The sequence below is a fragment of the Belonocnema kinseyi genome, chromosome 6 (genome assembly GCF_010883055.1).
Source record: "Belonocnema kinseyi isolate 2016_QV_RU_SX_M_011 chromosome 6, B_treatae_v1, whole genome shotgun sequence".
Classification (NCBI taxonomy): domain Eukaryota; kingdom Metazoa; phylum Arthropoda; class Insecta; order Hymenoptera; family Cynipidae; genus Belonocnema; species Belonocnema kinseyi.
The window spans coordinates 51,564,045-51,584,704 of record NC_046662.1 but is presented as its reverse complement, the minus strand read 5'-3'; the positions used below and the strand labels follow the sequence as shown (position 1 = coordinate 51,584,704).

The window sequence follows — 20,660 nt, the reverse complement described above, 5'->3', positions numbered from 1 at the left end:
TCCTATAGTCGGATTTCCGCGGGGAGGATCATATACCCCCCTGACTGTGTGATGGTGTATACACGAGACAATGCTTCAGCCGCTACGTTATCAACGCCCGGAAGATGTTCAATCGAAGTTGTGAATTGCGATTTATACGACAGTTGTCTTTGTTGTTGCAGTGCAGCTTTTTCGGAGCTTTGTAAAAAAGCGTATACAAGCGGTTTGTGGTCAGTTGCGATTTCGAAGTCGCGGCCCTCTAAAAAGTGACGGAAATATTTGACGGCTTAATGTGCAGCAGTAAGTTCCGTGTCATATGCGCTCTGCTTGTGTTGTGCCAGACAAAGTTTTGTGGAAGAAAATGCAAGAGGCTTTTAACCACCATGTACAAATTGCTCGATAAATGCACGGATGCCGGTTTCTGGGGCGTCAGTAACCAGGCGTTTTTTCGCGTTGAGTGAGTTGTTAGACGAGAGCACGACATTTATAATATCGCTCTTGACTTTTCTGAAGGTTTCCTCTTTTTCCGGGTCCTACGCAATTACGCGCTTGTCATTTGTCCATGATTGCTTTCACTTTTTCGCGGGTTGGTTTAACACCATCGCTTGAAATACATACCTTTGGAACGACTGCCCGGTGTTTCGCAGCCCGTACGTCATCACTTCATACTCGAATAAACTGAAGGGAGTGATGACTGCTGCTTTTGGTATGTCCTCTTTTGCGTTTGTTATTTGTTGGTACGCTGTTTGGATATCCAGCTGTCAAAACACGTTCTTACCTTGCAAATTCGCCAAATATCGTGCAAATGCGAAAACACTGACAGTTACTTTTGCGGGTCATGTAGATAGGTGAAGCCCAGGGGCTACTGGAGGGTTCGCATTTGCCCTGATCTATGTGGCGTTTGATTTGTGCTTTGACCGCCGCGGGTGTTTCCAGATTTAATCGGCGGGCCGATGTCCATGTCTCGCTACCGTATACGAACTTATAAACTTGTTCAATTCTCTATCTATACTTATATCCACCTTGTCGAAAGCTTTTTCTAGGTCAAAAAATGCCCAGAAAACTTTTGTTCCTACTATTAAACTTTTTTCTGTGATTTGCATTAAGCTAAATATTTGATCCATATCTGAACTTCCTGGCATAAACCTACTTTGCACTTCCCAAATATTTTCTTATGTTGTTTTCATTACCCTACGAATAAGTATTTTTTAGTATATTTGATAAGCTGATTCCTCTGTTATTATTTCAGTCGCTTTTATCTCCCTTTCTTTTGAATATTGGTACGATAACCGCTTTTTCTAATCGTCTGGGACGTCGCCTATCTCAAAATATAAATTTATCAATTTGCACAGTCTATGTAGTATGTACTCACCACCGTGTTCAAGCATTTCAGCGTTAATTCTGTCTACCCCGACAGCCATACCATTTTCAAAATCTTAATTATATCGCTAACCTCAGTGACATAGACTTTCTCAATTGAGTTTTCTAACGAATCGTGTTATACATCGCAACTGTGGAGTCTTATAGCTTCATCTCCGAATCGTCCACAAAAATAGTCTCTGAAAGCGTATAGTATCCCGTTTGCATCATATAGCATTTCCCTATTGCTATTTCTCATGTTGCAAATTCTGTACTTATATTTCCCTTTATAGAAGATAGTTTTTATGAACATTTCTCGAAGCTTCTCGAAACAGGATTTTAGCAGAAATCAAGAACCTTCTAAAACTCGTTACCGGGAAGTTTCATTTTGCGCTCAAGCTCTGATTGGTTATCTTGCGTGAGGCCCTCCCCTTTCCAGTCACCGAAACGCGCTTGCGAGCGAGCGGGAGGAAAAGGCCGAGCAAGTCTGGTTTGAGCAAACAACGTATGCACGTAAACTGAATAAACTTGTAATTATTAAACTACCCGTTCGCTTATTATTATTTCTCGTTTATCCTTCTCCCCACGGACTACAACCTAAGTAGTGGGATTAGCGAGAGTCGCGAACGCGGATCGAACAAAAGTAAATTTCTTGTTCTTTTTTTCGTTGCTATGTGCAAAACGGACCGTGAATGCGTAATATCCTTTTCCGTCCTTGCTCCGTGTGTACCTAATGCTTTGCGCTCAGCCCTTCCGGATAATAACGATCGGTTCAGTGGCATTAATGATTCTCCTCTAAAACTCCTTGGTCTATTGCACCGTAATTTTGAAATTCATGGTATTAATTTAGATGTAAAATTTCATATTGTACCCGATGAAACGATGCATGCAATTGCCTTACTAGGTCGTGATTTCACGACGCGTGCGGAAATAACGATTAATATAGTTAAAGAAAATCTTGAGATTTTAAAAAGAGACGTCGGTCAAGTTGATAGTACATTAAATGAAGTTCATTTAGAAATAAACCAGATGTCTCAAATACATTTTATTGATAAAATCGAAAGTAATCGCGAAGACTTAAAGATAAATTCGGAAATCGGTGAGGATACGATAAAGAAAATTTGGGAGGTTTACAAAACGGATTATCTCGAGAATTTTAAAGCGCAGAAAACAGAAACAGATTTTGAAATATCGATTGAACTGAAACATCAGCAACCTATTAGTTTTCAACCACGAAGATTATCTTTCGCCGATAAAGAAAAATTGCAGATAATTTTGGATAACTTGCAAGATAGATCATTAATAGTAACAAAAAATATGCCCGTTGTATAGGCACTTTCTCATCACAATTTTTGTCTTTTAATTTATTTTTCTTCTCATGTGTGGGGTTTCAAAATTTTTTATTTTGTTATGTTTTTAATGCTATTTTTTACAATTAAAACCAAATACAGAACTTTAAAAAAATTGTTCATATAAAAATCATTTTGACATTCTCATCAGAGAAGGCGATTTGTATAAAATTGGACCCCCCCCCCCAGTGTTTGTCAAATGTCCACGTTTTGAGACCCCCTGAATCTGTGAGCACGATTACTTTTGAAAAAAATAATCTTTTAGGTTGGCCTTTGGTACACTCTTTTAGTGTCCTAAGCTAAGTGCCAAGTTCGTTAGTCAGCCATTTTGGATAAAAATGCTAAGAGTGACCGCATTTTGAAATTTTTGGAAACGCCCTCTTTTTCATGATTAAAAAATTCTCTGTATGGTTGTTCATAGTATTTGAGAAGAAAAATGTAAATTTTCGGTAGCTCTACAAGATTATTATAACAACTTTTTCAATTTTTTCGAAAAAATGAAAATTCAAATTTTGAGCGCACAAAAAATAATCCAAAATTAAAAATTGCATTTTGCGGACAAAGTATGGAAGATAGGGAAAAAATGATAACACAAACATTGTGGTCCCAAAAAATATCTACAAATTTATTATTAATTACTTTTTTATAGGACACGTAGTTTTTGTTTTATTAATAAAAAAACATTAAAAATACAAAAAATTAAATTTGTCGACACGTTTTAAGACCCCTTGAATCCGAAAAACAGGTTTTCACGAATGTCTGGCTGTCGGTCTATATGTATATCTGTCATAGTATGTGCACAGAATTTAATATTGTTCAGTACTATTATATTTTCATTTAGAAAATATTTTCTATGCAGAATATATCCTGCATAAATAAATCATGTATACATCTTAATTTAAAATTATCTTATCGCAATATTCCAAATATTTTCAAATTTGAGTAGTTGTGCTTGTTTAACAAAAACTTTTAAAAAAGTAAAAATCCAATAAAATACAATAAAATAAAAATGTATAAAACTCGTCAGAATAATGGAAAAAATTCTACTTTCCTGTAATTACGGTAGTAATTGTAATTGTTTTTATTTTTAGATTCCTATAAAAATGGTTTTAGTTTTTTGTACTTTTTTGCCAAAACTTTTCCATAAGGGTAAATTATGTAAAATTCATGCTGAAGATGGTATTTTTAAAAACTTTTTTTAACATGTATCATTTGCCTTTGATAAGAGACAATTTTCCAAGTATCTTTTAACTAATTTTCAATTGTTTAATTTTATTTTTAATTTAATGCGTTATCGATTTAACAGAGTAATAACTGTTAAAGACTTACCGAAAAAATAGCGTTAACCAATGAAAATTGTCTAAATAATGGCAAACTATCGTTAAAAAATACATTACATTCAACATTCGTTAGCTGTGTATTATGTAATCAATTCTGGGAAATAATAACTTTTTATAAATAAAAAGAACAAAATTGCCGAAAAAAAATGAAATTCACTTAATTAATTAGCACTCGTGCATAAATCACCATGTTTCTTCCCGTTTCCAGATTTGGGCCAGGCTGGGGGCCCCTAGTCTGGGCCTAGCTTGAATTTTGCAATGGCTCGAGCTTGGGCCCGGCTAGTGTGAAAGTTCCTAAAATAGACGCCAGATGGCGTAGTACTACTCTTTTTTTACTTGTTGCTTTCAAGTTTCCAGTGTCAAATTTTACAAAGTGGCTATCATTAAAATTAAATTTATAAAACTGCATAAAATAAAAAAGCACTCTAAAAGTTCGGAGTGATCGAGCAGTTAGCAGTATCCTATATTTAATTATGACTTAATTATGACGGACGAAAATGAACAAATTATTTTATTTATTTATTTTATTAACAAAAATTATTTTTTTATTTCAATATGATGTACAAAATTTCCGAGAAATAGACTTTTGAAAATTAACGTTTTAAAAGAAGTGACCGTCTTAAGTTTTCTATAACTGCAAAATTATTTATCAAAAAAATTTCGAACATTTTATCTAACTTGTGATTGATCCGGAACTTCGAAATGAAGTATACTGAAATAGTTCTCTATTGGATTTTTATAAATGCATTAGGCATTTTATAAAAAAATAGAGCTTGCAAAAAAAGTACCTATTTTTTTTAACTTTTTTTGGAGTAGTATTCCTAACACATTCGAGAATATACTGTAAACATTTCAAAGTAGAGGAATGAATAGTTATTTAATGATACATTTTTGGCTGAAACCGTTACAGGCTTGAAACGTGCGTGCGTGTAACGGCTTCAGCCAAAAATTTATCATTAAACAACTATTCATTTCTCCACTTTGAAATTTGAACAGTATATTCTGGAATGTGTTAGGAATACTAGTCTACAAAAAAGTGAAAAAATTAGGCCCTTTTTTAGCAAACTCTATTTGTTTATAAAAATGCCTAATTTATTTATGAAACTTCAATAGAGCAATTTTTCAGTATACTTCATTTCTAAGTTCGGGTTCAACTGCATATTGGATAAAATGTTTAAGATTTTTTTTATTAATACTTTTTCAGTTATAAAATAGTTAAGACGATCACTTTTCTTAAAAGGATAATTTTCAAAATTTTATTTCTCGGGAATTTTGTACATCATATTAAAATAAAAAAATACGTATTAAATATTTTTCAACAAAGAACGAAAAAAAAGTATTTCACGCAAAAAAAATTTAGGGGGTAAATCTCCGTGGAATTACCCATAGGTTTAATAATGCAGATGATGAAGAAACAGAAACCGGCGAGTTAAGGAATGAAATACCACTATTTGAAGATTTGCCTCAGATTGAAAATGTTTTAAATTTCAAACCTTTGTAAGTTCAGTTGTCAACTTCAATTCAAATAGAAAATTTTTTCGCGCAATTTATACCTTTAATTAAAAAAATAAAGAATGGCAAGAAGTCGATCAAAAGTAGGTCCAGGCCTGGGCTAAACCTGGGCCAAGCTGGGCGATCGAGCCTGGCCCTGGCCAGATTTTTCATTTCATTCAAGCTCGATCAAGGCTAGATCACCAGGCCAGGGCCTAATTTTGCCAAGCTTGGGGCCTGCTTGAGCCATGCCAACATTTCTGCACGGGCAAATTATATTATTTATTCTTTAAATGTATCAAATGTTTCATTTACCCTGAAACATAATAACTTTTCACATTTTACAGGCAGAAAAAATTGTTTTCACAAATATTAATTTTTCAAACAACTCAAAATTTATTAGAAAATAATTGGAAACTTGTTCATCGAATAAAAATAATTGATGTGTACAAAAAATATAACATTCTATGTAGGAAATATTTTATGTAGAAATTATTGAGTGGATAAAAAATATGATCAGTATACATTATATAAAATGTATTTTTCATAGAATAATTTTTTGTAGAAATAGCGTTTTCCCGAACTGTATGATTATGTGTTTAAAAATAGTTCCGCCTGCTATTCCGACATTTTTAATAATTCTAACCCATTTCTAGCTCGTCAAGGGCTAGTTTTACGAAAAATTTCCACGACTATTCGTATCGAAATTTCCGCCTAAATAGCCCCAGTATATGCTTTATTGAATCAATAGAAAGGAACTACAGTTAAACTTGTGAATAAATTATCTCAACCAACATAGTGTAATTTACAAATTATATGAAAATGAAAGAATTATAATTTCGTAGCACACTTAATCTATGCTGTCAAAGAAATTGTTCTCTAATTGTAATTAATTTTTTGTTGAATAGGAAAACAATTTTTTCATATCAAAAAGATTTATTTTAGAACCGAATTTTTTATCATGAATATAAGTATGCAACAAATTTCTTCATATCAAATAGTCTTTACTTTGGCCATAAAGCAATGCATTCAATGTTAAAATTAAATCCAAAGCTATTTTTAAATATTTTTAACTTTCAAAAAAGTATGCCACTCCACTATTTATGTATGACTATGGACAAATGTATTATGGAAGAATGTGACAGAATGAAGGTAAATTATTCACCTACTCATCGTCATTTCTCAGATTTTGTACACACAGATTGGTATATAAAGAGCAGGTAGCAAAAGACTATATACGTTAGACGATAATTGAAATATGAAGGATACTGCAAATTTCTGAGAAAAATGATAAGATTACGAATTCTAATTTTTCTTTTTCTCTTGTGCATTCTGCGTAAATTCGAAACAAGGACATTGAAAAAAGAGAAAAGTGTGAAGCAAGAGAACAGCAAGGTGTGCCAAACTCTTCAATGTAAAAATGCTGGTACATATACTTATACTAAAATCTAAATTTTTTTAAATAATTAAACTACACTGATTGTTGCCAGAAGGTAGGTGATTTTTTTCCTAAGCATTGAAATATTGCGAAATGTGTAGGCCGAAATGAAAAAGACCCAATATTTCAATTTTATTTTAGACGTCATAATCGGGTTTATGGATTAATTTGGATCAAACTTTTTTTCTTAAATGTGCAGACAATTTTTGAAACATTTGAACTCTTTTCAAATGGACTAATAAATATTCTTCTTCTTCCACCTAATACTTACGTTATAAGATTTAGGAAAATTTTTACTAATTGTGGTATATTATATAAATAAACATTTTGGCGGATTCTTTAATGATTTGGGTTACTAATCTAAGAGGAGAAAGCACCTCAGGTAGTCTGCTGAACCACTTATTTATCCTAACTGAATGTTTAAAAATTCAAGTTTTTTTAATTAATCTGTTTTAATTGAAAAGTCATGTACTTTGTTGGAAATTCATGTTTTTGGATGAAAATTCGACTAGTTGAAAACTCATGTATTTTGCTGAAGTTTTGTCTTTTTTGTTTGAAAATTAAATTTCTTGCTTGGAAATTTATCTTTTTAGTTGAGAATTAAACTATTTTTGTAGAAAAATTTAACTATTTTGTTAATTTTTTAAAAATAATTTTAAAAATTCAAGATGTAACTATTTTAATTTTGAATGATAATTTGAAACTTTCCGTCACCAATTCTCCTTCTTAATACCAAATTCATGTATTTTGTTAAAAATTGGTATTTTCCGGTAGAAAATTAATCTTCTGGGTAAAAACTTAATCATTTTGTTAAAAAATTTCTTGAGCAACAAGACTTTTTTAAATTCATTTTTTGGTTGAAGATTTTTTATTTCAGTTAGAAATCTATCTTTTTAGTTGAAAATTTAACTATTTTCGTCAAAAATTTAACTATTTTGTTGATTTAAAAAAAAATTTATAATTAAAGATGTAACTATTACAATTTTGATTTTAAATTTCATACTTTCAGTTACAAATTCAATTATTTAGTTGAAAATTCATGTATTTTGTTAAAAATCAGTTTTTTCGGTAGCGAATTAATTGGTTGAAAAGTATACTTTTCTCTTGAGGATTAAAATTTTTGTAAAGTCATTTTTTGGTTGAAGATTCTATATTGCAGTTAAAAATACATCTTTTTGGTTGAAAATTGAACTATTTTCGTCTAAAATTGAACTACTTTGTTGATTTTTTAAAAAATATATTTGAAAATTCGAGATATAACGATTACAAATTTGTTTTAAAATTTAAAACTTTCAGTCACAAATTCAACTCTTTAGTTAAAATTTCATGTATTTGTTTAAAATTATTAGTTTTTTCGGTAGAGAATTATTATTCTAAGTTAAAAATTTAATTATTTGGTTGAAAAGTATACATTTTTCTTGAGGATTAAAATTTATTTTCAAGTTATTTTTTGGTTGAAGATACTTTATTTTAGTTAAAAATTAATCTTTTTAGTTAAAAATTGAACTATTTTCAGGAAAAACTTAACTACTTTGTCAAAAAATTTTTTGTACCAAAACAAATTTTGGAAGCACAAATTAAATTTCTTAATTCCGTTTTTGGACGTTCTAAAAACATCCTTTAAATCTTACGCTCAAAAAGCGTCTACAGGATGTTCAAAAACGTGTTTAAGTTTCGAGCCCGCTGGGTAAAAATCCTTCTCTCTTGTCAAAAATAAAACCATTTGGTAAACAATTTGTTTTATTTTTGATTGTAAATTCTTTTTTTTTTTTTGTAGAAAATTAACCTTAATGGTTGAAAAATAATTTTCTTGACTGAAAATTTGTCTATTCTATTTTTTGTTAAATATTCATATTTTGTAGTCAAAAATTTTTGTCGTTGAAAAATTATTTTCTCAACTAAAAATGTGACTATTGAAGTTTTGGGTATGAAAATTTATTTTGTTACAAATTTGCATTTTGTTGTAGAAAATTTATGTTATTGGTTGAAAATTCAATTATTTTGTTAAAAAATTATGTAATAAGTGGAGGATTCTTTTTTTTGTTAGGAAAATAATCTCCTGGTTTAAAAATTTATATATTTAGTAACATAACAATTTTTTACGCTTTAATTATTAATTAGGTAAACTTCAGATTGTCATAAATGAATGTTTAGGGACTCATAGAATACAAATAATTTGTTAATTATTCCATTTCTTTGTTTAGAAAATTTTACGAACATTATTAATTATATTTTATCAAATATTATTAAATATTTATTATAAGGAATACCGGAAGTCGTTCTGACGATTGAAGCAAATTATAATTTGAAAAAAATCTTAAATTTTAATATTTTGCCACAACTATTGCTCATCACAATGGTTATTATAAACTTTTAAACTAGTTTTGTAATTCAATGTCATTCCTAAATTAATATTAAGAACTTTTGGCAAAAACAAAAATATTAACTGATAATAAGACTATTTGTCAATTTGTTCATAAAATTTGTTGATAACAAATAAATGAAATAATAAACGAATTATTTCTACTCTATGAGTCCGTAAACATTCATTTAAGACAATGTAAAGTTTTCCTGACCAGTTATTTAAGCGTAAAAAATTTCAGTTTTTCCATACTTTAAGCGGAAAAATTTATAATAAACAAATAGAGGAGACGAAAATTCGAAGCATCGAGCTCTTGAGAATTTAATGGCCTTAAAATGAAAATTTTTTTTTTTTAATAAAATATCAACTCTTACATTTTTTTTAAATTTATTTTTGCATGACATCTAAATTAAAAAAAGTTGGGTAAAAAAATTGGTTGGTTGGTTGGTTGGTTGGTTCTGGTCTCTAAAGAAAGTTTAATTTTTAATCAAATCGGAGAATCCTAAAAGCATTATATTTAAGAATAATTAGCCAAAGTAAATAATATTTGCATGAAGCTATTATGTTAAAAATGAATTTCTGAAATAACTCTGTAAAACAACAAAATCTCTATTTTAATAAATTTTAGTTCTGGCAAGTACTGAGTCAGTACTAATATTTTTAAAAAGAAATTTTTTATTTCATAATGAGCTACAAAAAAAAATTTTAACCTAATATATTCTTGCAAATATTTTTTACTATGAATAATTATTTATAAATATCAGTTTTTTACAACTATCAGATTTAATTATTAATAAAACTTGCTTTTGAAAATGAAATTACACCATAAACGTATAATTTAATCCCTTTTTTATAAATATTAGATGCCACACGAATAGCACGGTCTAAGCGCTAACTTTTCAAAATTGTTTTCTCTCGAAGTAATATTATCTTATGAATGAGACATTCAAACTTTTCGTCTCTTGGTCCTTCAATTTAATACACTCCATAATTTCAAATATTCCTACACTTTACTTTTGAATATTTAGAACAGCAGAGTATTAATTAAAAACCGAAACTAGATAAGGAAGATAGTAATTAATTTTTTTAATAATTAGATTTGTTCTTCATAGTATATATTTTTTAAATAACTACAATTTTAGGGAGTGTCTTTATAGTATTAATATTTATATGAAAAATATTTTATATTAATTGAAGAACTTTGAAAATTTTGAGCTATTTAGAGTTTGATAAACTTAGATAATCATTAAATTTCTGACGCTCTATATAATGAGAACAAATTCTGTTATATACTAGAGAATACAATTATTTCTTGCACAGTTACGAATCCTAGATTTTGTTTTTCTAGAATTGAATCTTACAACTAAAAACTTACTTTTTAGCTAACGCAATCCGGCAGAGTATTGACCCAAAGGTAGCACCGTGCAATGACTTTTATGCATTTGCCTGTGGTAATTTTTTAAAAACCGCAGTCGTTTCCAAAGATAATATGAGTGTCGACAGATATAGTATCCTGCAACCTAAAATGGAGAAGCAACTGAGAGGTGTCATTGACGGACCAGTTCAAAACAATGAACCAAGACACATCACACTATCGAAAAACTTCTACCAGGCTTGCCTCAAATCGAGTGAGCTCATTTTAAAATCCTACATTTTACACAATTAACATTTTGAGTATAAAAATACTAATTGCTCATTGTTTTTATAGGTGTAAATAAAAAAAATAGTCGTCAAGAATTTCTGAGCATATTAAAAAATCTAGGTGGCTTGCCTATGCTTGAAGGGGACTCATGGAAAGAGACAACATTTGATTGGATACAGACAAGTCTTGGCATGGTGACACAGGGATTGATGATTGATGGCTTCTTTACCTTCGATATAGTCACAGATTTTAAGGATAGTACGAAAAATGTTTTGGATGTGCGTAGTTACTATGAGAGCGAGAAATAATTATTTAAATTCAAATTTAATGTTTTAATTGCAAAAAAATACCTTTTTTAGATCGACCAACCAATGATGTTTCTTGATCGCGAAGCTTTCATAAAAGGGTTCAAAGACAAGACCGTGAGTGACTACTTCAATACTATGGTTAACACGGCTGTAAAATATGGAGCAAATAAAGCTAGAGCTCAAAAAGAATTAAGGGATGTTCTCGATTTCGAAATAAGCCTCGCTAGTGTAAGTAGTAATTATATTATGATAGACCTACAAAAAATGGTAAATGCACATTTCTTTCCAGGAAATTTGTCATCCACTAGATTCACAACCAGTTTCGAAGTTTAAAAAAATATATTTTATAACATTTCACTTTAGACTAAATTGTAATATTCCTGCATCATCATTGTTACTATGTCTTAAAAATATAAACTCGAAAGTATACATTATCTCACGAGAAAATATGATTGGATCAAGAATCTATCGGTATGACTACGGACGATAGAATATTTTCTTTGTTCAACAACATATTTTATATTTGACCCAATATAATCTCGCGGCCGAGCTTTTTTCAAGGAAATTACCTTATTCGGTGTTCAAGGACAAATAAAAAATAAAATTTGAGATTTTTGGTGAAATTCGAGGTTTTACAAAAGTTATGGTTAATAACATTTTTCTGCATAAATTTGGTAATTATTTATTTGCTATCGAATCGTTGGGTGCATTTTGCTAATTTTTTAAATGGTAATTGTAAACTGGACAATTTGTCTATGCAGATTTTTTATTTTTACAATAACCGTAATTTGTTAAAAATTTAAACAATTCAATTAAACAAATAAAAAATAATATAAATTCGCTATATAATTTTTCATTTATGATCATCGAATATCAGTTTTTATTTCATAACCCATTACATGAAAGAAGAAAAACATGATAACTCTTATCGAGTCGCAGGTTATTGCATTTTTATCACGGCACTCGGCGTGCGTGGCCCCGGTCGCGCCCATGTCCGTGGCCCATTGGTCATACACATTTAATTGATTGTGTTAAAGAAAATAAATTTATCTACTAAAACAGGGCCAAATTATGCGATTGTTTATTGCATGTTTTATTAAGTACTAATTGTTAGACATTAATAAAAAAAACTATAGAGAGCTAATAGCAAGAAATGAGGAATTTATTTCTCTGAAAAAACGAAATCCATTTGTCCAAAAATAGCAAAACAATCAATTTGTTTATTTAAATTTTTTAATAGAAGTTATTTTTTTAATCAAGTATTATATCAACAGGTACTTTTTACATATCTGAAGTTGATTAAAAAAAACTAATTTCTCTTACTGAAAAATGACAATATTATGCATTCGTTTATTAATTTTTTTTTAAACAAAGAACACTAATTGTCTACAATCAAAGAATTGCACAATAAAGCTATAAGCAAGATATTTATTTTCCTTTCTGTAAAAACGAAAGAAATCTGTTTGAAAATGATGAATTTATACATTTGTTTATACAATTTGTTTAAATAATTAAGAAATGGTCTCTATTTATAAGTTATATCGAAAAGAAATTTTCTTCAGATTTCCACTTAAAACACGCATCTAAAGTTGATACCCAGTGGGCACAAAATTTTGCGACGTCTTCACGACATCGTTACGACATCGTTACGACAACCTTACGACATCCTATATCTATATCGTTAAGGTGTCTTTACGATATCGTAAATAAGTCGTATGATTTGATGATGTCTTTACGATATCGCAAAGACAACGAAACGACATGGACATAGGATGTCGTAAAGTTGTCGTGAAGATGTGGTAACGATGTCGTAAATACATCGCCAAATTGTGTTCCCACTGGGTATATATCATTTTCACTAAAAATCTAACTTTTGTTGATTAATTTATTTATAAAAATATTAAACCATTTTTTGATATCTGATACTGCTGGAAATCATTCAAGACAAGTGTCCCTTCTAATTCTATCTACTTTCTCATAAATTGGATAAATTTCCACAAAATGGCATCTTCGTAGTTTTTTTCTTTAAATGAATTGTCATTGTTAAATAAAAAATAAACAATTTTTTTTTTTTAAATATGCATTGACAACTTTGTTAGAAATTTCATAAGCTTTAATTTTAAAAAAAAATTAAAAAACGGTCTAATAGCTAGGGCTAAAAGTTAATTTGTTTACGGACACCTCATTTGGCCCCACTTTTCCACGGCACGCTCGACACGGGCGACGCGCGCTGAGTGCCGAGAAAAAAAAGCAATAACTGGCGACTCGAAAAGAGTTTTCATGTTTTTTTTTCATCTAATGCGTTCTGAAACAAAGATTTATATTTTGTGAACAAAAATAAAAAATTAGATAGGGGAGTTATATTTATTTTCCTTTGCTTAAATAAACTGTTTATATTTACAACAAATTACGGTTAGTGCAAAAATAAAGAAGCTGTATCGAAAGAATGTTCAATTTACAATTAACATTTAAAAAATTAGCAAAATACATCCAACGAATCGATAGCAAATGAATAATGGCCAAATTTATGCAAAAAAAAAATTATTGACAATAACTTTTGTAAAACTTACAATTTTACCAAACAGCTCAAATTGTTTTTTCATTTATCCTTGGCAACCGAATAAAGTAATTTACGTCAAAAAAGGTCGACCATCAGAAAATAGGTGGCTCACTTGGCAGATTTTGACACTATAATTTTATAAATTGCAAGATAAAAGAATTTTAATCAAATCCTCCGGAACCATTTCAGATTTGAATCGCGTTGGTTTTGTTTTCAAAAATACCCTCTCCACTCGACTTCCTCTCACGTCGCTGATTGAGCGAGAGTGCTTTTCGAGCCTTGCTTTTCGAGTCCTAATGAGGAATAAAATACCAAACATAAAAATGTTCTAATTTTGCAATCAGTTATTTAAAAATATTATATTCGAAATATACTTGAAATATACTTGAAAATATCAATTTTCAAGCAAAAACGAAATATTTGAATTTTCAGATTGAAAATTAGTTTTCAACAAAATATTCATTAATTTTTAATTAAAGCGATTTTTTAACCGACAAGATAAATTTTCAACTAAAATGATAAATTTTAAGCAAACAAAAAAATGTATTTTTAACAAAGTGGGTCAAATATTAAGTTGTAAAATTTATTGGTTTTCAGCTGCTAATTCTTTAAAAGTATACCATTTTAAGTATTCCTTCAAAATTGTTTAATTTCACAGCAAAGTTTGAAATTAATTATTAAACTAAGATTGTCTTTTATTGATTTTTATCAAACATAAAATTTTATTATAATAAAAACAATTTTTTATTATCTCTATTTTTCAGAATAATATAGTTATTAAATAATTTATCGATAATATTATGAATAATTATACCTTACTATTCTAATCCACATTATTTAAATTAAAATTCATTATTATTTTGTTTTTAAAGATTATGACTTTATATAATAATAATAATTAGATGATAATCTTCAAATTTAATATATTCCATATTAGGGGCAGAATTCAATTCTGATTCTTTTGATTTACTTGAAAGAGAATCTGAATTAGTAGTTACAATTTTTATTATTTATTGAAAGTTTAATAATGATTCATATTTTTGATATTTTTCAGAGAAATTCTTTTGGATATCGATACGCTAAATTAATAATATTAATTTATTTAGATAATAATTTTAAAATTGTGTTAACTCTAATAACATTTTATACTTTAAAAAGTCATTAAAACCAATGCATCGTTAAATAATTAATTTTAAGCTGTAATGTGAAATTAAAATATTTTAAAAGAATACTTAAAATCGTGTACTTTTAAAGAATTGCAGCTGAAAACTAATGAATTTTACAACTTAATAGTTGAATTACTTTGTTACAAATTAATTTTTGTTTGAGATTTATCATTTTAGTTAAAAATGTATTTGTTTGTTTAAAAAATCGTCTTTTTAAATTTTTAATTAATTTTTAAATAAAAAATCATTCTTTTTTGGTTAAAACTTTATCATTTTCGTGTGAAATTTCTCTTTTTGGCTAAAAATGAATTATTTTGTTAAAAACTAATTTTTTAATCTGAAAATTCATTTATTCCATTTTTCATTGAAAATTTATCTCTTTAAGTATAAGATTCTTCTAGGTTATGGGGTAAAAATTCATATATTCTGTTGAAATTATGAATTGAATTTTTTCGGAGACAAATTTGCTGCAAATTTATAAAATTTCTGCAGTTCAATTGTCAACAGACGAATTTTCGGCAAAATAAACTGTTGCAAATCAACTATTCTAAGAAAAATTGCGAAAAAGCGATTCCGAATATAATATTTTTAAATAGCTGATTGAAAAATTATAACATTTTCATGTGAGAATCCATACACAGTTAACATTGAGTGTCACTGCAATCTTTCTCTAGTGTAATCTTCTTTTATTAATTATTAAACATAATAAAAACATTTTTTCCAATAACCGGCGCTGGTCAGCAAATCGAATTATAATCTGAAAAATCTGAAAAAAAATATTTAAAATTGGGGTTGTAAAATGGAATCTCGCTTTCCAACTTTAATAGATTCCCTAAAGGTGCTTCACACAAGTCGGATTTGCTGGGCCGCCTGTTTCAGCCGTAACAAAGTTATTTTCAATTAAAAAAAAATAAGAACATTTTCCGGAAAAAGCTCTGTCCAAAACGGTATTCAGATTATGTGGTAAAAATCTATTACGTTCAACAATTCATTCTTTTAGACGTATAGTGGATCAAGCGTAACCAACTCGCTTGACGCGCCTTAAGGGAGCAAAATTACAAGAGGTTTCTAATTTCGTCGTAATATATTAAAATATTGTACTATTTAGTATTGGAAAGTTACCTGGGAGTCAATACTCGAACTTTATAAAATATTATAAAACCCTAGATCACTATAAGTGAGGCACAAAGGAGCAATCCAGCAGCTCTCGAAAACCTAATGACACTAAAGGTCCTCACAAAAACATATCCGTATGTTCCCTGGAAGAAATATTTCAACACAATTCTCAAATCGGCGTTTGTAATTGGTGATGATGAAATAATAAAAGTAAGCGTGCCTTCCTTTTTCGCAAAATTAGGACCATTGTTGAAAAAAACTTCAAAAAGGGTTCTGGCTAATTACCTCATCTGGAAAGTACTTGAAATTCAAATGCAAGGTTCTTTCTCCAAGCAGGAATGCCTCGATATGACAACTGGATTTCTAGGTTTGAGTGCTGGTGCTCAGTATGCCAGTAAATACTTCTCATCAAAAGCAAAGAAAAGTGCAGAAGAAATAGCAGTCAATATTGAACAACAGTTCTCAAAAATGCTAAAAAAGGTGAGATTTTTTCATTAAATTATTTCTAAAGCTCACTTTTCGGGAAAAAAGGGAATCAAAAATCATAAAAACGGACATAAAAGAATAAATTTTTTGCGACTAGAGTATAGAATAGAAGATAATAAAAATAAAAAAAGAATTCATCTAGTGAGAAGGGCAAACAGGCTTTTAGGACTGTTCAAACACTTCGAAATAAAAAAATTTTACATTTTCGTCTATGATACATAAAAATGGTTTCATTCTTGCCTAAAAAGTAGGGTGGCGTGATAAAAAAAAAGTGTTTTCCCATTATATTGTGAGGTACCCGGGAAAAATTTGTAGTCTTTTTTTTCCCTTAAATTTGTCCATGTTAGGACGTGGCCCAACCCACATTTTTTGATTATTTAAATACTTTATATTTGCTTACATTTTTTTCTACTAAATCTTGAAAATTTTATATTTTCTGGAATGATTGTAAAAATTGTCACATGTAAAAATTGTCAGATTGTTTAAAGAATTTCTACTCGTTTAATTTTGTTTTCATGCTAAATCAAGAAAAGCTGGAACTTTTTATAACTAATTGCGTGCCTAATCAATTTTATAAATAATATATATTTTTTAAGCATAAAATTGTTTATTAAACCGTGAATAAACACGTTTTCTGACTTTTGATAGGAAAGGTGAAAAATATTGTAGTTTTTATTAAATTCTCGTACACTATGTCGGTCATTATATTATTGTAGGATTAATGGGGCAGTTAATTTAAATATTTATTATATACAAGCAAAATTGTGTAAGCATATTTAAAAAAACAAAAGTATCTCTTCCTTTCATATAAAAAGTCAGAAGTGAGCGATTTTCAATTGTTATTATGGGGTGGAAATTATTTCTTGAATATTTGTTAACAAAGGATTAATATTCAATTTCGAAAAAGTTAATAAGAAATAGATTTTTTTGCTTTTTTTTCAAAAATTAAGCTTTTCCCAAATGCGAGCCCACTTCAATTTTAAAATCCAGTATAAAGGTAAAAAAAACATTATTGTTTTAACTACTTTTAATTAATTATAATTATCTTGTCTTAGAATAATGCTAGAAAGTTGCGATTTTTTGCAAAATTTCCCAAATTTTTTCAACTTTTCAATTAGATTGAGGTGACAATTAATCAAAATTGACAAAAATAATCGTTTGAGCAATTTATTATTGTTTATAACTATCTTCTTCTAAAGAAATTCTAGAAAGTTGCGTTTTTTAACCTCACTTCTATAGTGATTTTTAAAAAAATAATAAATTAAAGTAGGAGGCTAATGTAAAAATGATAATTCCTATAAAGTCTAATGTGAAATAAAAGGTAAATGAATCATTTGTTATTTCATGAAGACGTGTACAATAGGAAGAGATTATTTAAAAAATGATTTTCTTTTATGTTTATTTATTCTTTTTGTATAACTAAAAAACCAAAGAAAAGTTGAAACTTTTAGAAAAAGCTGCGATTTGCTAGCATTACTATCATTGAAAATAGCTATAAACAATCGTAAATTGTTCAAACAAATTATTCGCTAACCTGTCTTAATTGTTACATTAAATGAATCTGTTTTATCATCAGTGGATGTTATCTTACCGACAGTACACAGTCTTAATCAGACTAGATGGAAAATAATTTTTTCCAATTAAAATTGAAATTATTTCTTGAAAAAAAGATCCTACTCCTTCTTCACTCCATTAGGTGTGAAGATGGATTCCTAATAGAGTGAAGAAGGAGTAGGATCTTTTTTTCAAGAAATAATGTTAATTTTAATTATTACATCACTATAACTCAAATGGTGACAAAAATTTTAAAATTTCGGAAAACCACAACATTCTATCATTGTTCCAAGAGAATATTATCATATAAATAATAAATTAATTCAGTAATTACTTTTGCTCACTTGGATTACTTATCACCGTATTCCAAGTGAAAAGTTTTTTTTCAACAACAAACAATTTTTTCATTTAAACATATGGGAGGGTTATTTGTTTAAGGTTGACTGGATGGACGAAAAAACAAGGATGAGTGCTTTGGCTAAACTTAAATCTATAAAAACCGTCGTTGGATATCCTGATGAAATTCTCCATGTGAAGACTGTCGACGAATATTACAGGACATTGGAAATAAATCCGACTGATTTATTTCAAGCCAATGCAAATCTTACCATGTTTAGGCTAGACCATTCTTTCAGTAATCTAAGGAAGACTATCGTAAAATCAGATTGGCCATGGGTATCTTGTGCATATCTTATAACTGATACACGCGCTGATTATGATGACCATTTAAACCAAATTTGTAGGTTTATTTTATTAATAGATTTTTGAAAAACTCTAGAATAGTTTTGATCGAAAATTCTTGGCATTTTAAAATAATTTTTCGAGACTTTATTTCATACAAAATTTTTTTCTGACACTACATCTGAAAAGAAAGACCTTGGATATTAATGGGCTCGCGTTAAGAGCTTTACTTTGTAGATGTGATTAAAGAGACTCCCGTCAATACTTGTTTAAATTTCGGAAAAAAATAGTTTAAAGTTTCTAGTACTTAATGACTAATAAATTTTTGATTTTTTTTAGTTAGAAGCTAGAAAAAGGAATTGATTAATTTGTTATCTTAGTAAAGTCATTGTTAGGGGTTTTCCTTTCGTTTGATCCATTAGCCATACAAAAGTCTTTACGTACTCATGAAATAATCATTTTTATTTTAGAAACCGTTTCGACTGGATTATAAAATCCTTTTTTATAAATTGAAACTATCAAATACTATGATTATAATAAAAAAAGTAAATATTACAGAAAACAATTACAATTTTAGGAATTTCTAGTTATGATAGTGTTTTTTTATTAAAATAGAAGTGGCCGGTGCCATAGAAGTTTTGTAGGATATCAAATTGTTTATTTATATACATAATATGAATTCCCATTTGATAGATGTCCCTGCTGGAATTCTACAAGACGTTTTCTTCGATCCGGATAGGCCTCAGTACCTGAACTACGGTGCGATTGGTGCGTTTGTCATTGGAAATAAACTCACTACTGGTTTTGATAACGAAGGTAGAAAATATGATCAAAATGGGAACCTTAGGGATTGGTGGTCACCAGGAACAACAAAAAAATTTCTTCAGAAAGCTGCTTGCATTACTCAGCAGTACGAAAAATATACAGCAAAAGATGGCGGCATCAAAGTATGTATATTGGAATTTCATATATATTCTGTCGTGCCATTAGATAAAGGATAACATTCTATTAAAACAAGGGAAAAAGTGTGAGTTTTCACGAAAATATGGTAATAATAAGGAGAAATAATTTCTCAAATTTTCATGTTAAGAAAATTAATCTATAACTACATAAAACCCGATTTTTCAACACCAAAAATTCAATTTTAATCCCAAGAGATGAATCTGAAAAATGTGCAATTTTAGGAAACTACTTCAACTCTCGAGCAAACAGTGACATCTAAAACCAAAAAGATTAATTTTAACTTCAAAAATATTATATTTTACCGCAAAGTGAATGTTCTGCCAAAAAATTTAACATGAATTGAAAAAAATTTATTTTTAACTAAATAGTTTAATTTTTCACCTTATTGTTGAATCCTTAATCAAACCATATTACGAGGGGTATTCAAATAGTAAGTTTTCCTGCTCTGGGAAAAAAGAAAAAGACAATTTTTAGGTTAAAGTAACTTTCTCAAACCTTGACAAACCTTATTTATAAAAATCCGTGCCGTGGCGTTGGACCAGTGATCCCAGATCTGAAACGAGATGCGGTCCAATACTATGACAGGGCTATGTCCGTGTGAATATAGTAGGAGACGCTGTAAATGACTGAGTTGCGCGCGCAACCCATTTTTCCTCTTCTGAATTTGAAAACTCGAAAATGCACGATGGCCGGTCGGAGCACTTCGTCGATTCTATTTATATATCTATCTGCTAACAGCTAACTGCTTTGAAATAAATTGAGGCGATTGGGATTTTAATATTTCCAGATTTCGATGCTGACGATTCTCATAATTTGAATAGATCGCGCGCCTCTTGATATGCGTATATTTTGAGGTTATGTTATTT

General features: G+C 29.2%; 2 protein-coding genes across 2 annotated transcripts in view; both read left to right on the top strand.

The window, feature by feature from the left end:
- Window positions 1-51: 51 nt before the first annotated feature.
- Window positions 52-16,705, top strand: LOC117175381 (neprilysin-2-like). Its single transcript, XM_033365090.1, has 6 exons — window positions 52-202; window positions 10,701-10,946; window positions 11,027-11,238; window positions 11,320-11,496; window positions 16,162-16,590; window positions 16,694-16,705. Exons 1-6 carry the CDS (start codon window positions 52-54, stop codon window positions 16,703-16,705), a joined length of 1,227 nt encoding a protein of 408 aa, XP_033220981.1.
- Window positions 16,706-19,694: 2,989 nt separating this feature from the next.
- Window positions 19,695-20,660, top strand: part of LOC117175380 (neprilysin-2-like) — a 6,395-nt gene continuing 5,429 nt past the window's right edge. Inside the window, exon 1 of the mRNA XM_033365089.1 lies at window positions 19,695-19,778. The gene's annotated coding sequence lies outside the window, so the exon portion shown is untranslated. The remainder of the gene's footprint in view (window positions 19,779-20,660) is intronic.

Excerpts from the sequence above, each read along its gene's own strand:
- LOC117175381 (XM_033365090.1), top strand. The coding sequence starts at position 52 with ATGGTGTATACACGAGACAATGCTTCAGCCGCTACGTTATCAACGCCC. Across the intron at positions 203-10,700 it reads TAAAAAAGCGTATACAAGCG|CTAACGCAATCCGGCAGAGT; the intron begins GTTTGTGGTCAG and ends CTTACTTTTTAG. Across the intron at positions 11,497-16,161 it reads TCGAAATAAGCCTCGCTAGT|ATCACTATAAGTGAGGCACA; the intron begins GTAAGTAGTAAT and ends ATAAAACCCTAG.